This window comes from Athene cunicularia (genome assembly GCF_003259725.1).
Source record: "Athene cunicularia isolate RWA chromosome 1 unlocalized genomic scaffold, athCun1 chr1_part1, whole genome shotgun sequence".
NCBI lineage: Eukaryota > Metazoa > Chordata > Aves > Strigiformes > Strigidae > Athene > Athene cunicularia.
The window spans coordinates 54,899,147-54,919,189 of record NW_020799091.1 but is presented as its reverse complement, the minus strand read 5'-3'; the positions used below and the strand labels follow the sequence as shown (position 1 = coordinate 54,919,189).

Below are 20,043 nucleotides of genomic sequence, written 5' to 3'. Positions count from 1 at the left end.
GGAAGCCATTTACTGTCACTGCAGCTGCATGTGTAGGCATAGCAAGGCAGCATAAATTCTGATTGCCAGAAAGTTGCCACAGAGCAGCTTCTGTGAGCTGATGAAACCAGGCTTATGTTACTTCTGCATCAATTTTTCTTTCATTGCTTGTCACTGTAAATCAAACTGAAAAGCTAACAGACTATAAAATATATTTAGCATTGTTTATTACATAATACCATTATATTGAGATATGCTAATCAAATAACCCAGGTTGGTCTTTATTTTCAATGGAACGGACAAAAAGATATGCAGTATGGTATCCTTAATCTCTTCAGGAAAGTGCCTTAAATGTCTGACACAGGAGTGACATTGACAGATTCTGAAGAGATCGGCCTTCAATCTCACAGCAAGATAAAAGGATGCCAGCAGTTGCTGCTCAGGAGGCTGTCAATTAATAACCAGATAACAGGTATATCTTTTGACTAGTGTTTGACACTTACACTACCTCCAAGTTAGGGAGAAAGGGAGCCTTTCAGCTCGAAAATTGTTCTCAATCTGTTAAAAAAATAAAGTTTTTTTTTCAGCTAACTGAATATGCTGATGAAGCTCAACTTATTTTCACTTATTGCTACTGTTTCTATTAAATAGACATAGCTCACTGTGACTTATACTATAAAACATTTGCATCTTACTGAAAAGCATTCATTAATCACTTCCTCTATTCACACTGAAACAGCTATGATAATCAATTCTTATTTGCACAGCTGTGATATGAATAATTTTAAAATTTTGCTGTAATTGTTCTTCTGTTCTGCTGAAAAATGCTTTCAGAGAACTAAGGGGTTTTCTCACATATATATGGAATGTACATATGAGAATGGACAAGTGTTATATAGAATACTTAATTACATAAAATTCTTCTGTAGAAATGAAGATTAAGTCTGCTCTCAATCTTCTAGGTTTGCACACTGCTAACAAGATTAAAATCTGCCTTTGTCCAAACATAAATAGACTTTTTTTTTAAGTGCATATTGGCTCTTTGTGGCTAGAATGTAGCTAAGGTACCAAAGCACAGGGAAGATGGATAAATATGCAAAGCTTTTGTGAGGAAGATAATGTATTTCTTTCTGAGGAGCAATCAGAACTGCATCCTAAGCAATGGATCAGGTTGCCCAGAGAGGTTGTGCAGGTGCCATCAGTAGATGGATTTTTTTCAAGACTTGACTGGACCTCCGAGCTGACCCTGCTCTGAGCAGGAGCTTGGACTAGAGACCTCCTGAGGTCCCTTCCAACTTCATTTAGCCTCCCTATGATCCTAATGAAACAATAATCCTAAATGGGAAAGAGAGAGAGAGAAATGTCTCAGCAGGGAGATTCTTTCTGTCTGAGATCTCTGAACTTAAGCAGAAAGGGTTTTTCCTCAAGAGAAAAACTGGTCCAAGTATTTTCTGTAGTTCACCACAAACTTATTATCTGAACTTTGATTCAGAGCTACCACTTTATCTTGCCACTAAATTCAAAGTTAGTTGCATTTCCATACCCAGTGCCAATAAATTTATCTTTTTGTATGGCAAATCATAAATTCTCAAGATGAAACAAGTACAAACTATTAAGAGTTCACATTTAAGCAACAATAGCAGTCTCTTCAATATCAATATAAAACAAAATGTAACACAGCAACTTTATATAGGAGAACAATTGATAGATCAGTGTAAGGCAGATGAATCCATCATCACAAATAATAGTATCACATGGAGTTTATGAAAAATGCATGCTAAGCTTATATACATGGGGAATGTGCTTAGTAAATTTCAGTTGAAGAAACAGCAAAAAGCAACTTGTTAGTAATTCCTTTAACTGCAGAAAGATTGTTAATGTGGGGTTTTTTTGATAGACAATAAATATAAACCAGCTATAGCCTATTCTGTGCAGAATAAATGTAGCATGAGTTCTACTAAGTCCATCAAATGCATTTGGAACTTTGCTAGGGAGTGGTGGAAGTGTCTTTTAAAATCAGTTCATCACATGTGTTTTTACTTTCTATGAACGCAAGAGTTTGACCATATACATGGGTTGTCAGCACAGAAACACAAGGGGCCCAAAATTACTCATCCGTACAGTAGTCTGGCCATGCCATCCCTCTTAGCAAGCAGCAGCTTCCAAACTGTCAATATGAAAGAAGAAAGCTGATTAGACAGTATATCACAGCCTTTTTACATGTAAAAGATGCTGAATTCTGTTATTTCTAATGGCCCTATACATGAACCAAGATAAATACTCCCGTGGCTTTCATTATTTCCCCAGAGTTATATGAAGGCTTCACTACCAGTCTTAGGTAAGGTTAACTTAAATCATCTGATTTACACTTAAGTTGCCATCACTGATGTGTCACAGTGGTACCTGAAAATTATGTGAGGTCTTTTAACAGCACAGACTTGGGAGAATAAGTCCAGAAAAGGCCCCAGACTTAATTTACATATGAACAACCCTCAGGGATGTCTTTATCATACTTTCAGATGCTAAAGATCCAGCAGCATCAGCATGTTAAGTACAGGCATTTTGTTTGGTCAGAGTTTCTGTACCACAGTTTGAGAACACCTGGCAAACCGATTCCGTTTGTTTGTATGTATGATGTTATATTGATCAGTCTTGAGCATTAACAAATCAAACTATACAATCCATAGCCTGCTCCCTGGACTACTGCCCTAACTGGCTCCTGCAAGCCAAACAGCAGCTTTATACAGTCAGGAGATAACGGTGAGCAAAATAAATCAAGGTGTGCTCAGCTGTAGGACGTTCCACATTTCAGCTTCAAGTTCCATGAGTCACATTTTGGAAAAGGCAATACCCCCTGTTTTTAATACAGCTGGAGGATTCTTTCTCCAATAAAAACCTCCTCAGAGCTGCTCTGTATTCACATCCCACAACACTGCTCCAGAAGCACCCACACCAGCCTCTTTAAGCTTTGCTGTATTGGGGAAAAAGTAAGAAAGTGTAGTGGCTTTGCTGACAAAATGCAATTAAACTACTGAGATTTCAAAAACAGATAAAAAAGAAATTAAGAGACTGGAAGCCTGAAAATTGTAAAATAAGCCAGGTAGAAGTTAGAAGCAGAGTACCAGCGGGCCGGGGAAGGGGAGCAGTGGCGATACCTCCCTCGGCCTCTCTTGGGGGGCGGGGGCGCCTGGCCGAGGGGGCAGGAGGAGGCAGGGGCTCCTTTCTTCCTCCGCTGCGCGGGCCCCGAGGGAAGGTGGGCTGTCGGAGGATGGCTGCGTTTCTCTCCTCTCTTCCTCTGTCAGAGGGCATGTGGAAGTACTCCGTTGATAACGAGGCTGAACTGTTTTCTCCCTTAGCAAAACGCTACCGAGAGTGCTGACAGGCTTTCCCACCTTTGAAGTGCACTATTTAACCTACTCAGACGTTTTGCAGGTTAGGCTGAGGCGATGCAGTCGGCCTGTTGCACTATCTCTACCTTCCCCTGGGTAACAGCATCTCTTCATCTCACCCCAATTAGTTTACTTCCACTCATCAATGAAATAATTATGTATGAAGGTATTAGTGAAGTTGTGAAGCTGTAGGAGTGAAGCATACCTTTTTAAAAAAAGGTATTGTTAACTTGTAATTATAACTTCAAAGTAGGAAGTGAAAATGTTTTCCAGTATTACATGTTTGTGGCTCCCCTGCCAGTTTGGTTTAAAATATTTTTGGTTTGGTTTGCTTTTAAATTTACTTGCTGCTTTGTGGAAAACTCCCATGAAAGGGGGAATTGCAAGCTTCTGTAATCAAAGGAGTGGCAAACTTCCAAAGTAAAGATTAGAAAACAATTTACTTAAACTAGCAAGTAGATCTTTTTGGCAGACATAAGGGGGTGGGGGGCAACTGATGTTCCCTTAAGAAAAAACAAAAACCTAAAAAGTCTTATGAGTAAATGGTATTTGGAATAAAGCAAACCTTACATTTTATGCTTTGTAAGGATTAACCCATCTTTGAAAGTGTTCCAGAGATTGCCAGAGATTGGGGACCTTCCCTGCATAGCGATGTAGACAGTGTCATCAATAAAAGCCTGTAATTTAATTAAAAACTAACCTGACAGCATGTGTTCTTATTTGTATATCTAGCCACTATTAAATAAAGTTTGTGTGCTGAATTTATTTTATTTATAGCTGTATATTGGAATACCTATGGAAAAATAAAGTGAAAAATTCTGTTTATTTCTGTATCAGAGAATAGTTCACTTGCTTTACAGCTCTGATTACTCAGTTCAGATTGACAGTATTTTGTTCAAAGTTTCTTTTAGCCAAAATATACCACTGTTGAGTGTTATATACCATAGAGATGTTAGATGGTTACTCAATAGTTAACACTTAATTGTTGCTGGGTATTAGTTAATTTAAACAACTGAAGATTTTTACTGTAGTATATCTTTGGACAAAGTCAGCCTATGGACAATTCATTTTTATTTTTAAACAGTGAATTTATTGCAGAAGATGGTAATGAGAAGTTTTGGCAGTTCTTGGAAACTGTACGAGAACTAACAGTTTATAAGCAAGGAGGTAAGTTACACAGCATGCTAGTTTTAATATATTATCTTGCACTGTATTTAACTTTTGAACATGTGCCTAACACCATAACTAGTTCCAGTCAGGTGAAGCCTAACTTTTCTGCTATTGCTTACTAGGTTGTTTTCTTTAAGAAAGTTGTAGCATATTTTTGCCTGAGAGCTCTACCTATCCAGGAGTTCTAAAAGCAAGGAAGACGAAATGGACTGAGCTGTTACAATATGGAACAGAAGTGTTAAGATAAAAGATACCTACCTTCTTATGTGACTCAACAAGAGCCTACAGGATATTCAGACTTCATTTTGTGCAAGATGGATGTTTGTAGAGGAGAGAATCCCACAAATAACTAAAACAAGAATGCCAGCTAAAGCCAAAACCGAAAAGAGTGACCAAGAAAGTTTTAATACTTGTAGGTGGCACAGAGACTGTTTTCTAGCAGCAATACCTGTGTTTTAGAATAAATGTTTATCACTGTCAAAATAGGATTTAAAAAAAAAAACCCTTGCATGATTACACAGAAGAATATTAGCTTGTTAGAAGTTTGGAGAGAAGAACAAAGCATGTGAGAAGCATGAGAGAAGAACAAAGCAAGTGAGCCACTTCAGAAGATACCTTGGAGAGCAGTTTACTAGAAATGACCACGGTAATGAAATATTTGGAAACCTGCCAGGCTTTATGACAGGTTGTGGTCAATATTAGACCTACTTAGTAGGTCAATAGATGAACAAGGTGAAAAAAGTTTAAAAACAATGTAAGGCTGTTTCATTTTGCTCTTCAGAATAGTATAGCTCTTTAGGCATGCGTGTGAGAACCTAACAGTACCACTATAAGAGACTTCAGGTAAATTGAATGTTACGATAATAGTCAAAAACTAAATTTGTAGAAAGATCATGCAGAAAATGGCAGTGAGATGACAAAAGTGAATCCCTGTTATGTGAGAAGTGCTGTATATGGAAAGGAGAACTTAACAAAAAACACACTTCAGCAATTTTGAGTGACTGAATACAAGTAAAAAAGAGATTGTGGTGTCCATGTGATGGGTCAGTGAGAATGTTACTGGAGTACTCATCAATGCCCATAGCAGCCAATAGCCAAACTAAAAATTACTAGGAAAGGAATGGGGACCTGCGTGATAAACAACATTTTGCTGCTCATGATTCTGTGATGTACTTTTATGTTGACTAAAGCATGATGTTCTATTTTACTGTCTCCCTGTATTTTCCTCTTCATTACTTTAGAAAGGATATAGTAGAAGCAGAACAGATACAAAGAGCTTGATTAGAGTTATGGGATATTGACTGTGAGCTGATGAAAACTGGGGATAGTCTGAGATCAGCAGTATAAACAAAACCAGAGAAAATTGCTGGGAACAGTAGGCTCAGGTGATGAATGCTGCTCAGAGCTATTCAGTGTAAGGGCATGAGGACACAGAAAATGGAAATAGGTGTGGAATTTGACCTGTGGTTTGTTGCTGGCAGCATTTATTGAGTCAAGTACTGTTGACTAATGGTGTTTAAGGTCTTTATCAATGCCCAGGACAATGGCGTGTGTTACACCCTCCACAGGTGGTGAATGACCCAAAACTGGGAGGAGAAATTGAGAAGCTGGAGGATAGGACTGCCATTAGTGGGGCATTGGCAGGCTGGAGAGAGGGGCCAACAGAAACATTGGGAGGTTCAGCAAAGGCACTTTACAGAGTCCTGCACGTGGGCTGCAATAATCTCAGCCATAGTGCAACCTGGGCACTGGCAGACTGGGAAGCGTTTTTTGAGAAACAGACCCAGGGATTCTTGTCAACAGTGAGTTGCATTACATTTTTACATGCTAGGCTGTGTCATCAGGAGTGTAACCAGCAGGTCCAGAAAAGTGGTTATTCCACTATATGTGGCACTTGCAAGACCACCTCTGAAGTACGGAGACCCATGTTGGGGCTCCCTGTTAAAAGACAGCATACTGGAGCAAGTCTAGGAGAGGATCACCACAATGGTTAGGGAACTGGAGCAGTCTTCTGAGAAAGGGCTGAGAGAACTGGGTGTTACTGAACCTGAGGAAGAGGAGTAAGGAAAGACCTTGTATCTTCAACTTCCTAAAAGAAAGGTATAGAGAGGACAGAACCAGACCCTTCCTGAAGGTACATAGTAATATGAAAAAAAGCAATGGGTCCAAGTTGAAGCATGGAAATTTTGGTTAGATACTAGGGAAAATGTTTCTACAAGGGGTTGTGTAAACACTGTGATGGGCTGCCCCAGGAGGCTGTGCAATCTCTGTTTTTGGAGATACTCTAAACTCTGCTGCATGAGTCCCTGAGCAGCCTAATCTATAATTGAAATTGGATCTCCTCTAAGTGAAAGTTTGGATGAGGTGGCCTCCAGAAGTCACTTCTAACTTGAATTATTCTTTTTTTTTTTTTTCTCTAAGTGGTTTAGATGCAGCTGGTATTGCCTTGAGACAAGACTGATGTAGTAAATGATGTGTCAGGGTTTTTATCAGCCATCACTTGTCTGCTTGCTTGGACCAGCTCTCCAAGGAATTTGAAGCTTTAGTGATACAGATGTCTGATGAAATCAGTTGTTAGCTACATAGTTTACCTACTTCACCTGAATAAACTTTGTGTGATTGAGAATAAATAAATTACCAGTAGGGTGATCTGCATGGCCTATCTTGCCAGTGAAATATTTAGATGTTGGTAGTGGGGAACCTTGAGTACGTACTAAAACATTACTTTATTTAAGCATATTAAGCAATTGTTCTGTATATTTGTTATGGCCAACAAACTCCTATGTTCATACTACAGGAAAATGCAGAGTTCTGGCACCAAGTGGTTCATAGTTGAGGTAGTATTAATCAAGCAAACCAATGTTCCTTATGAACAGGATGAAAATGAAGGATTCCATTTTAGAGGAAAAATGGTTATTTAATGAAAAAATTATATCAATATTGGTTCTTCCAACTTAAGAGCATCTTCCTGAAGTCAACATACTGAGTTTGAAATAGAAATATTATGAGCATCATATGTGTCCAGCAATATTTATGCACCTTTCAGTACGGAAGTCTGCATTAGACAGCTACAATAAAATGGTCAGCTAGAGTGAAGAATACTGATACTGAAATGCTGAAGTTGTACAGCTACTGAGAGGTGTGTAATAGTATACCTCTGGGGAGAAGTTGGTTCTGTGGATGATGTGGAATGGGTTCCGTTTTAGCTGTTGCATGTCAAGACACATTGATGTAGAGGGATGTTCATGATGCATTAAGGATGAAGTAACTATAGCTACTCCATCAAATTAAAGTATCTGGCTTAAAAAGGGTTGGTTGTGGTGATTGACTTTTCAGTTCTGCTCTGGATAATACAAAGAGCAGATAGGATAGATAACTGGGAAATAAACACATTCATGTTTATAAATAGAAATGTTTTCATAGAAGGTAAACAATTGCTAGATTTGAAGCTAAAAAAATGGTTTTATAGAAGATTTGGATAATAGATTTATATCCAGCCTATTGACTCCTATCTATTTCAGAGGAGTCATGAAGTACTAAAGCTAAAAGGCAACTTAAAAAATCAAATCTCATGGCTTTTTTTTTCTTTCAAATCATCCCTTGGATGATTTCCAATCTGTTTCTTATTAGTTCTCAAAACTTGTTGTTTTCAATTTAGAGTAATCAAATCAACATCTGTTGTTAACTTGCTCATTTAAAAATATTCAGCCTTGGCAAATTAGGTCTAGTAATGGTCTGTTTAGCTATGATATATATAGCAATTTAATGGATTTGGTAGGAACAGTGTACATGGAATTTGGTAAACCATTTAGCCTGGTGATGTATTTGGTGGTTTTAACGTTTTCTTTAATATGAACTCAAATCAACTTGGACATCATTGAAATTATACACTATGAAAAACATAAAGTTAATGATGGGATACACTCTATTAAATTAGAGTGAGGTCTTCAGGTAGCACGGACGATATTGTGTAGGTCTACTTAATATGCAACCCAATTGCTGCCAGGCTTGTGGAAGATTTGGAAATGCAGATGATGTTATTTTGGGCTTGCATGTATGTTACAAAGAAATCAAAGCTGAAAAAATTTCATATTAGAACCAGCACAGTTACAAAACCTGAAGATTGCCTTTGAAACTTGCTGCTGCTTTTATATCTCAAAAGGTTAATTTAGGAACACGGAGTGAAGGTAAGTAGCCAGTTCCCTGCCGATTAATTATAACTTGAGTGTTTACTGTCTTCCCAAGTGGTTCAGTTTATATATTGAATTTTCAGCAGCCTTTTAAATATGTATTAAAAAAAAAACAACCCACAAACATATTAATAGGGAAACTATTTTATCTGTAAAAAAATAGCAGTATATTACATACAAACAACAATCATAAAAATTATTTGTTGTAGTCTAAAAGACTACACAATATTCACAGCTAATTTAGATCAGTATTATGTACATATCAACCTTAAAGATTCAAGAGGAGTTCATTTCATAAGCATGACACTTCTATAATAATTGCACAATAAATAAACTATTCCCTCTCTACTGGCATTTTGCTTGAATGTCATATAGGTTTGGCCAGTGATTGCCTGAACTACTGTTACCTGGGATCTCTAAATCCCTGGCTGATTTCTAGATGCAGATATATGCATCTATGTGGTTGGAACAATTCCCATACTCCAAAATAATGATCCCTGCACCCTGTGCTTTTCTGACTAATTATGTCCCTTATGCTTACTCTCCCTCCCTCCAGTGCCTCGGCACTTTGAATTAAATTCTCCTGTGGGCCACCAGTGTATATTCAGATTAATTTTGTGCTGTGTGTGCATGGGATCTGAGGAACAGTGATACAGACCTTTACTTCCCTTTTGTGACTGTCCTGGTCATCTCCCTTTATTTTTTAATCTACCTGTGGTGTGTGATACTGCTGTAGATTGTGGATAGTAAATGTCAGTGTTTAAATATGAGTCTGCTTAGCTAGCTGTTCTGTTCTTGTAGTCAATCTAATCAATTTGGCTTCAGGAGTTGAGAGCACTATTCAGCTGACAAATTTAGGCATCTTTAGAGTGAGCTAAATAGCTTTTCAGGTTTCATTGGCTGCTGGGCTTGATCTCTTGGCTAGAATGGAAGTTTACAGATATGTACCTCATACACATGCATTCAGATGTCTGAAATCTTCAGCTGTATCCTATTAATGTTGTCTCATTTATTTATTTTTATATTAACATTCTTAATGAATTTAGTGGTAATGTGCTATCATGCAGCATTTTATGACCAGAAACATCTGTTTCTCCGTGGTTCCCTGTAACGTGCTAAGAAATTTATTATGACTTCTACTCTTTGGCATAGACTGCAGTGTTAAAATGTGCCTAGAGGGCAAGTAGTTATCCAGTTTCAAGGACCAAATACTATGTGAAGATATTTGCAAAACTGAAACCATAGTTCTGTATGTAATAAACTTTTTAAAATGTTTTTGCATTAAGTAGACCATATAGCATTTGATGTGGGTTAATTTATCTTTCTGAAGTTTAAAGTATAGTTCTAGTCTGAACAAAGCCAGCAGTGTTAATGTAAGTTGAAGTAGTAGGAGTGGATGCATGATTTGATAAATGTAACCTTGTCAATATGTTATACAATCATTTTTGAAGGCACATGACAAACTTATCTTTTTTTTTTTACTTTACTCATTAAAATAATAATTGTCTTAATCATCTTTCAGAGCAAAAATGTCAGCTGTTTTATATACAGCAGTGAAAGCACAGCTGGAATTTGTAAGCCAAATAATTTAAAGACTTGTGGTAAAAATATTTTATTGAGGCAGTATCTTTAGAATTGTATATTTAATAACTCTTCATTGTGTTCAATAGGATGTTATTTGGGGCTGAGTGGAGAGGCATAAATTTCAGATCCATTTTTTTTTATTTTTGTGGAGATAATTGGAAGAAAATTTGGAAGTATAGTTATTGGAAAGATGTTTCAATCTGGAAGTATTTGCCACTTCCAGATTTTTCACATTCATTGCTTGGAAAGTGTGAAGCTAAGTTTATCTCATTTGAGTTCTGCCAGGGCTATGTGTAGGTTTAGAAAACATAGAAGAGATGGGGTTTTCATCCACTGCATTTAATGTTACACAGTAATGATCATATACAATTTATGGAAAGGCAGCTTTCTGAAGATGCAGATCATACTCTTTTGTAATCTTAGATATTTTTTTTTCCTAGTGAATTATGACAAACTCAGCCTTTCTAAATAATAAATTTTAAGAAGGAGGAAGAGGCAGAAAGGAGATCCAGGAGGCCTTAAGAAGAGGGTTAGGGAATTTAATGGGAAAAGTGAGAGGATAGGAAGTGCTTAGTTACGACAATTGTATACAGAACTGCTGGGAGCAGTTAATGGAGATTTCCAAAACTATGATCTGCAGGCTATTGTATGGAACCTAGGTCCCAGTGAGGGAATGGCATTTCGATTGCTGCATTCATCCTCTGATACGAGTACTTCTGAGATCTACAGCAGTTGAGACAGGTAAAATCTGGCAGTTTAAGTTATGTGAGATGATTTTCACACCCTCTAAAATTTTGATGTTACTTTGGACCCCTTAAAGGGGTTTCCTACTGAGACAATTATTCCACTTTCACAGCAAGAGCACCTTTATAAGGTGTCTAAGGTGTTGACCTAAGAACACAGATAAATTCAAGCTGGACATTCAGCTAGAATGGTCCTTCCTGGAATTCACTTTCCCTTTACTGCAAGTTTTCAGCTTTACAGGACAATATTTGAATTACATGTAAAAAAGATCTCGAATCATTGCAATTTCAAGGTTGTATCTTACCAATATAAGTAAAACATTCTGACTACATAAATTGGGCAGGGGAGGGATGGAAGGAGGGAGGCAGGCATAAATTGGCAATTCTGGACTGCTTCACATGTGCTTCAGGGGTTCCTACTGTGAAAGAGCAACCTCTGGAACAGGGATAGTGCACAATGCTTGGTATAGTCACAGCTTTGGTTCTCTGACCCTTAATTTGTTTGTGTTCGAGAACATCATATAGTACAATGTATATAAGCCTGGTTTAAAATTTTGGTGAGCATTATTCCTTAAACAGTTACAGGTCATTTTCACAACTTGATAAAACAGTATTACAACCTCTTTCTAATTAAGCTTCTTTGCTTCACAGTCCAAGGACAGCATGAGAATATTCACTTGAATATGCCTCTACAAGAAATGAAGGTTAATTATTTTCAACCAGTGTTCTTAGTTATTGCTTCTGTCATTCCCAGACACCATCTACCTTCCTTCTTGGGAGTCCTAATTTTGGCCTGGAAGAAGGCAAGATATGCAGGGAGGGGGGAAGCCACTTCACATGTTGCATCCATTCTCACACTCTTATTCGTCATGTATTTATAAAGAAGAAAATAAGTGAGAGTAGCCCAAAGAATGTCACATTTATAAGATTTTTATGTATGTAAATTGCATTGTTGGAGTATTCCAGGATTAAACGTGAGGAATTTATTTGTAAAATAATGCTGGTTGAAAGTAAGTAACAGTAAAAATTTGCGTTAAAAGACTAGCATAAGCTTGAGAGATAGAAATAAATGAATAAGCTCTGTTCAAGACTTTCCATCTGGGTCTGCAGAGACACATTATTGTTTTGAGTGGATTTGTATATTGCTGGAAATTATTTAGGTGTTAACTAGTGCTACCATGCTCACTTTTGTTGTGTTTATGTTGTATTAGGCCTTTAGAATTGGTAGTAAAGGAAACAATTATCAGTGGACAGCATTGCAGACTTTCAAACTGCCAAGCATCATTAACATAATACTTGTCTATTACATAGCACAAGTAGATATGCCACATCATTTATGGCTAAATACTAAAAGTTTGTTGGTTTGGTTTTTTTTTCAACAGATTCAGAGCATTCCTATTACAATTTAATCTTGAAGAAAGCAGGACAATTTTTATCCAATTTGCAAATCAATCTGTTGAAGTTTGCACTTGCCATACGGGCGTATTCTCCAACTGTTCAGATGTTTCAGCAGGTGACTATGTTATCTGATATATTTGGTACATGATTTTATGTGATGTTTTGGCTGCAGAGTAAAGAATGTTCAGTAAAATATATGCTGATGTCACTTGGAATCAAACACGATCCATTTATAAAGGTGATGCTTTATAAGCTGGTTATATTGACAGGAATATATATTCATGTTTGATTGTATGGATAGCATTATTTTCAGGGCAGAATTTTTGGAATTGTTCATTTTTAAAACTCAGGTTGTGGGGTTTTTCTGCATTTCTTTAAATAATCTTATGGAAATTCAGACATTGCCAAACTAGGAAATTTCCTGCAGATTCAAGTAATTTATATTTGTTATTTAGTGGACTTTTTATCTCTCTCGTTATTTTAGTATTTGAAAAGTTGAAAGAAGTTATATAACTGCTTTGTTTATGAAAAAGTGTGAGGACATAAATTTACTGTGCCTCTAGACTAAAACTGCTCCTCCTCCTTTTAGCAATGCCACTTTCAAGATAAAGTGAGAAATCCATATTTGTAAAAGGTAATAAGCTGTAATAAAGTTAGGGTTTTTTTTCAGGAGAAATATCATCATCTCAGGTTCATATTTTTTCTTTTTTATCTTTCAGCTTGTGAATCCAGAGTCATTGACATGCAGTCATATGATTCCCACTTTACATGGGAGTAGCTGAATAGGGCTTAAAAAAAAAGGGGGTGTGTGGGAAGGAGAGACAACCAAAAATTGATGTTAATTGTTTGGGATTTATTGGTTAGCAGTGAAATCTTTGTATATTAGCATGATTGCTGCTAGCAACTAAAATTAAAAATATCTGAGAGTACAGGCTGTGACTTCAGTTTGTGGAGGAGATTTCACAGCCCTGTCTTTACACAACATAACTGGACTTGCATTTTCTGGAGTATGACTGCATTTGATAGACTAAATCTCACAAAGGTTATAAGGTCTTAATCTTCTAATATTTTCAATTACTTATTTCACATGTAGCCAATTTTGAATGGGCTTAATTAGAAACACAACTCAGTGGCAGCTGTTGAGTTATTTTAATCAAGGGGATGTGAGTTTAAGTTGAAGTGCAATCAAAGCATTCTGGTTGAGTATAATTGTTGAAATATTAGATTGCAGCTGATGAACCTCCACCAGAAGGCTGTGGTGCATTTGTGGTTATCCATGAGAAGCACACCTGTAAGACTAATGAAATAAAAAAGCTGCTGAAGAAGGCTACTAAGAGGTAAATGTAATGATCTGTTTTAAGAGGAAAAATAGATTACTAAAGAGGAAAATGTATTATTACATATATATATATATATACTTGTAGTATTTTGAAATTTTATGTTCTACTTACTTGATAATGCTAAGCCCATAAATCCCTGTTTACTGGATATTTAAAGACATACCCATTTAAAGTATGTGTTATTTTAAGAGTTACTTCTTGTTTTGAAATATTTTAAACATTTATTGTTATGAGAATTCATCAATTACAAATCAAAGTAGGGTTTTATAAAATCATAGAGCTTTGTTCCTTTAACCACATGGTTAATTTTGTTTTTCTTCCCTTATTTTTTGGTATGGCATAGTCAAGTTTAAGTTACAGTGTACTTTCTATGCAGATTTAACATTTAATGTGTCTGAGACAGAAAGGTCAATCAGCAGTAGTACTACATAGTCAGTGCTGCTGTATTTGTGGTTTTCTGGCTTGTAAGGGATTGGCACAGCAGTGGAAGAGAAGTCTACCTCAGCTGGCATAACCTTTCCTCACCTTGTGCTAGACTTTGCACATATCAAGCCTTTCTGCAGGCTTTGTCCTGTGGAAACTAGTATCAGACCAGAATTAATCTGGGCCATGAAATAATATATGTAGAACCTATTAAAATAACAACTAATAACAGAATAATGGAAGCAAAATATTTATTAAAAATGAATCAATTTGTATTTTTTCAAGACCTGTATGTAATGTGTTTTTTGGTTTGTTTTTTTTTTTTCCTGCAGTGGTCAAGGCCACTGTAATATACATTGGTGTCCATGCCCTCAACCACTTCATGAGATTTGTGGAGCTGAAAGATGATTTAGTAGGGCATATTTCTTTGATTTTTGTTTTCTGTCAAAAATAATTTGGAAAAAAAACCCTGAAAACCTATAAATTTATCTCTTTGGGGATGGTTGCTTCTGAAAACAATTTTGTGTTCTACATGTGTGATTTATGGTATTTTCTAAGTCCATTGATACAATTACAACCTACTAAATTATTGTCTTTTAGTTATTCAATAGCCAAGGTTTTTGCAAAAAGACTTCACTGTCTAGTTTGCAATGTCCCATTTTTAACTATTACATTGTGCCTGACAATTGTCACTTACTTTCTTACATTAATTATTTGTACTATAATTTGGCTTTTAAAATTATGTGGAATTCTTCTGGTCATATATTAAGGCATCATGAGACCTTAACATTTTATCACAATGTCTGAATATACTCTTCTAAAGTAGGTAACTGGATTCAACACATACTCCTTTCTTGAGATATGGTCTCCTAATTTACAAGATTCTGGAAGATCGTTATACTGAACAATAGAATCCTGAAGTATTCGGAATTGAAAGAGTTAGACTTCTAGAAATCATGAACTTTAGGAACTCACAACAAAACTGAAGTTCTTTCTATTAAATTGTTCTTGTGTTTTGGATAGCTTTGTGTTGCACCTGCACCTTCAGAGCTGCAGGGAAAAAATCTTGATAAATTTCCTCTCCTTCTGCTCTCACTCCAGGAGTAGTTGTGTCACTCAAATATTTTAGACTTCCTGGAGCTAGACTTTGAGAAAAACATTTCACCTTCAGGTAATTGTTTCCACTATTATTTCCAGTTGTACTCTGGGTAGCAGATGCTTTTCACTTGTGCTGGAGATGTTTAGCCTAGGTGATATAGATAGGGCTGTACTCCTGTATGGCGAACAAATGATATTTGGGACAGTGTTCCATCTTGCTGTTGGCTCCTCTTAACCAGTCATTCTTTTTCTCAGTGGCTTTTATGAAAAGAGATTTTTTTTTGGTTTATTGCTTCCTTTTTTATTTCAAACTATTTCCCTTTGTGTTTCATTTTCTTTTTCCATCTTCCATTTGTCATGACTCTTCTACTTAAGCCAGGCCAACTTAAGCTAGGCTTTCAGTTATGTCCTAAAGTTCCCCATATTGGATGAGAACACAAGAAATGTTCTGGTTTTAGGGATGATAGTTTCAAATCTCACTGGAAGAGAAACAAGAGACTGCAGCATTGTTTTGTGCAGATCAGTCGGCTCAACCCGAGATCCAGGAAGTCTCAAGCACTTTGAACTCAGGAGAGCCCAAATAGCCTGCATGTCAAGATCAAGGTTTTGCTTCATCCAGTCCGTTATGCAGTAGCTATTGTGATTTGGTCTGGTGCGCTTTCAGTCATGTAGCAGCGGTCTACATGGCTCTAATTGGAAGTACTTTTTGTGGAGGTGCAATGGGCTGCTCAAGGGCTCTGGATGTGTCAGAGGAAGATTTTAGTTGTTAAATGGTTGGGATTGCTTATCTTGCTGATTGTCCAAAACACAACACTAAGATTTCTGGGGCTGTTGTTGCCAAGAGCAGAAGCATTGATGGGAGTCACAATTTGCTCAAAACAATTAGTGCCTTAGAAGATATGTCAGTACATGTCTTCTGTCCATCACATTCCTTCTGCATCCTGTCTTAACTCTTCAGGCAAACATGTACATGCCTGTACTACCCTAGTAACTGGTTAGCAAATGCTGAACTCCACATCCATGTATTTTTTTTAATTGTTTTTGTCTTCTCGACTGATGTTCCTTCCTTTTCAGGCAGCCTTCTCATGAGAATGTTTTATGACAGGAAACGAATTAGCTTCCACTTCTAAGAGCAAGAGAATCAATTCCTTCTCACTACTATTCAGTGTTGAAAAGAAACAGAAGAGGGGCTTATCTTGGATTTACAAGGGGTAAATGCTTTAAGTGTCCAATCCAAGGTTGTGGTAGCCCTATGCAGTGTTATTTCTCTGCAGCACTTAATCTTTTAGTGAAGTGTGTTCATTATAGTATAAAATACTTCCTTGGAGACTGTCAGTGTTCAAGAAAGTCATGGCAGCACTTGGTACCCACCTTTTGAGAGCAGGAGTCACTCTTCTGCTATACCTAGGTGACTAGTTAAGAAAAGAGAAACTCCCTTGATTTATGTTTTCAGTTCTCTATAAATGACTGTGGCAATTCTCTATTCTGGGTATGAGAGGAAGTTACCTAAGTCACATCCCATATGTATGCTTTCATTGGGGCAAATCTGCTTCTGTTCTTGAACAGACCTTACCCATTCAAGAGTTGTTTCAGATTCCCCGATGATACCTACTTTTTCTGCCTTGTCCTGTGATGACAGTGGGAAAGCTTGCCTGATATTTCTGTGACACATGGCTGCATGCATTCAAATTAATTCTCAAGCCAGGCCTCTCCTTTTGTCTCTGCGTTATAAATGTGATCTTTGATCACATACCTACCAAGCTTTCATAGGATGTTGATGTTAAGGCCCTGAGTAACCTGATACAAATTGGCCCTGCTTTGAATGAGGTTTGGAGCAGATCACCTCCAAAGATCTTTTGCAGTGCAAATTATTCTGTGATTTTATATTGAAGATATTCCTGAACTTTACATCACAGAAACTGAGATGTGGAGTTCTGCTCAAACCTTTCCAGTATGACTTTTCAATGAGCATCTACTACACACATTTCTGTAATGTGTGTTGGATTAGAGTTTCTGAACTTATCTTGAAGAGGTTTGGAATGAGTTTACTGGTCTTTCAAGTATGACTATGCAAAGTCAACTTAGAAAAAGAAGCATACTCAATAATTAGCACCTTGAGTATATTACTCAGTCATATCCTCTGTTTTCCATCTTTCCCAGATTTTACTCAAAACATGTTTGTAGTCATCTAAGAAATCACTGCAGGTATAGAAAGCGTAACTTTTCAGGCTTTCAATGAGGAAGGCAGGTAGGCAGGCAGTCAAAATTTGCAAAATTAGTGAAATTAATGGACCTTGATGGTGTTAAAGTATAACCCCAGTAAGTTTACATGTGTGTTAGCAGCTTTCTCAAACTTCACTGAATATCCCCCTGCTACTCTGTTACTCACTGATTGCTCTGTACATCTCTAATAGATGTAATGCATCATTTAAATTAAAAGCTTTAAACTGTGATTGTTGCACAAAATCTCAAAGTGCTATGCTTTTCATTTGCTCTTTGTGTTGTGATTTGATAAAATACATTAAAATTACTTACAGTTGATGGTGATTTTTCAGTTTTTTGGACTTTAATTTGCAAATTTGGTCTTTAAATTTGTTTGTGAGCAACCATGATTATTTTGTAAAGATTTTAACATGGCTTGTATACTTTTAGCATGTAAGCCCTTACTAGTTTTTTAACTTATGAGGTAGAAAAACTGCCACTGTTTTAATTTCTTTTCTGAATATATGTAATATCACAATTATTTGTTTTTAAAACCAGACCCAGGCCATATCTTTTTAAGGGAGATCATAAATTCCCAACTCTCAAAGAAGATGGCCCAGTGGTTGTTCTTTATGCAGAAATGGGTACTAAAGAATTTGTCAAGTTCCACAAGATTTTATCAGAGAAGGCGCAAAAGGAGGAAATTGTTTATATTCTCCGTCATTATGTTCAGGTATGCAATTCAAATTAATGTTAATTCAGTAAACGGTTAGTATTCTGTCTTTATTTTGCTTGATTTTTGACAAAACACATTTTCTACATTTATTTTTGGATTTGTCTAAATCATGTGCAATATATATTCTAATTTTAAAACTTTAGGTGAAGTGATTCACCTAATACAAACTTTGAAGCTGGGAAAACATGATAACTAATCCTGCATGCAAGCACTATTTGCATCACTGATCTTGAAATATCTCTTTTTTTTTTTGTTATATCTTTGATTTTTGTACTTAGAAAAATGTGAAGAATAGAAAATCAAGTTCAAAAATTATTACTTATGATTTTATATATCCTCAGTGTAATCTCATATGGTCATTGTAGTACAGCAGCATGTACTACCACAGTCAACATCATTGACCAGTTTTTCAATGCTTGCATTCCACGGTGTCAGTATTTTAAGCAATGTTTCTGAATACTTTTCTTAACATACTCTTCTCCCTGAAACGAAACAAGACAAATACCAGTACATGGAACCATATTGTCCCAGTTTTGGTTATTGGAACGTTTTTGTAATTTGTATTTGAAGTATTAGGTCTTAAATAGCGTGGCTAATACAAGAATTATCTGATGGAGTGAGATGTTACTGTGATTAATATAGACCAGGAATTTCAGGGAGATGAAATCCATAGTTTGCAGGTGACTGAGTTGTTTGCCCACAGTAATGAAATAGACAATTTGAAGATACCAGTCTTATGTTCTAAGTTGCATGGGGTATAGTTTTTACCGAACTTTGTTCTTTTATGCACTTTAATTTCAATTAAATATCTAGTCTCCTTGCTCTGACTGGCTTATGCACCATGGTCCCTCCAAATGCGTGTTGGCCTGATTCCTGCACCTTCATCAGACTGCTTTTCCCTTTTCTTCCTTCTTCACAACCTCCATTTTTATTCTTTGGTTCCCACTGACATGGTTTCTCCCTCCTTTTTTATATTAAATGCCAGAAGAGGGAACACTGAGAGCAGAAGAGGTATAGTCTTTCTGCTGCCATTTTTTTGCCAGTATTGCCAAGACTGCTTAGAGAGTGCAGTGCTCTCTCTGCATTGCTTAGAGGACCAAGAGAGAAAACACCCAGCCCTGCTGGGTTTTCAGTTGTGGGTGGGAGGATTCTCAATACAGAATAATTCTTAGAAATTGCAAGCTAAAGCTGAAGGATGTTCAAGAAATTTCTTCTGTGGATGTGCAAATTGCGTTTTGGAAAGAGCATTTTTATACATTTTGGAAAAATTAGGGCACATTTTCAGAAATAAGTATGCTCTGAGTAATTACACTGTTGAATGTCAAACTTCCGCTCCAAAGTTAGAAATAGGTGTTTGTTTTTAATAAGTGGCAACCTGGTTTTAGCAGTGATACTTTATACATTTTCTTAATCCTCCTTGCAGAAAGTGATTAACTCTTTCATCAGAACTGTTTTTAAAAAGCAGTCTAATGCAGGAACAGAGAATTTCCTCCTAACATTCTGAAAGTTTAGCAAAATTACAGTTTAAAATGTGAATTGTAAGGCAGCAATAATTGTATAGGGTGCTCTGCCTGTTCTAGTCCTTCTTCTAATACTATGTGAAGGGATTGTGATTTTGACACAGCCTTTCTGTGGTCTGCAGGAGATAAAGGAGGTCCCTACTTCGTTACACACCTTCTCAATGAGCTGTCAATATGCCTTACATGACTCTTGTCATTTATTTGCTGTAGCATTTTGTACTTTGAATCATAAATTGACAGATTAAGTTATGACTGTTACAACATTTTAGAG

General features: G+C 36.6%; 1 protein-coding gene across 2 annotated transcripts in view; it reads left to right on the top strand.

The window, feature by feature from the left end:
• The first annotated feature begins 4,456 nt into the window (after positions 1 to 4,456).
• The window catches only part of UGGT2 (UDP-glucose glycoprotein glucosyltransferase 2), a 91,226-nt gene continuing 75,639 nt past the window's right edge, over positions 4,457 to 20,043 (top strand). Inside the window, exons 1-4 of one of the 2 annotated variants that reach the window (XM_026854922.1) lie at positions 4,457 to 4,535; positions 12,438 to 12,568; positions 13,678 to 13,790; positions 18,075 to 18,249. In XM_026854922.1, the coding sequence (XP_026710723.1) occupies positions 12,557 to 12,568; positions 13,678 to 13,790; positions 18,075 to 18,249 (300 nt within the window). In that variant the 5' untranslated portion in view covers positions 4,457 to 4,535; positions 12,438 to 12,556. Of the gene's footprint in view, positions 4,536 to 12,437; positions 12,569 to 13,677; positions 13,791 to 18,074; positions 18,250 to 20,043 lie in introns of those variants that run through there. The other variant, XM_026854952.1, reaches the window with a different exon arrangement.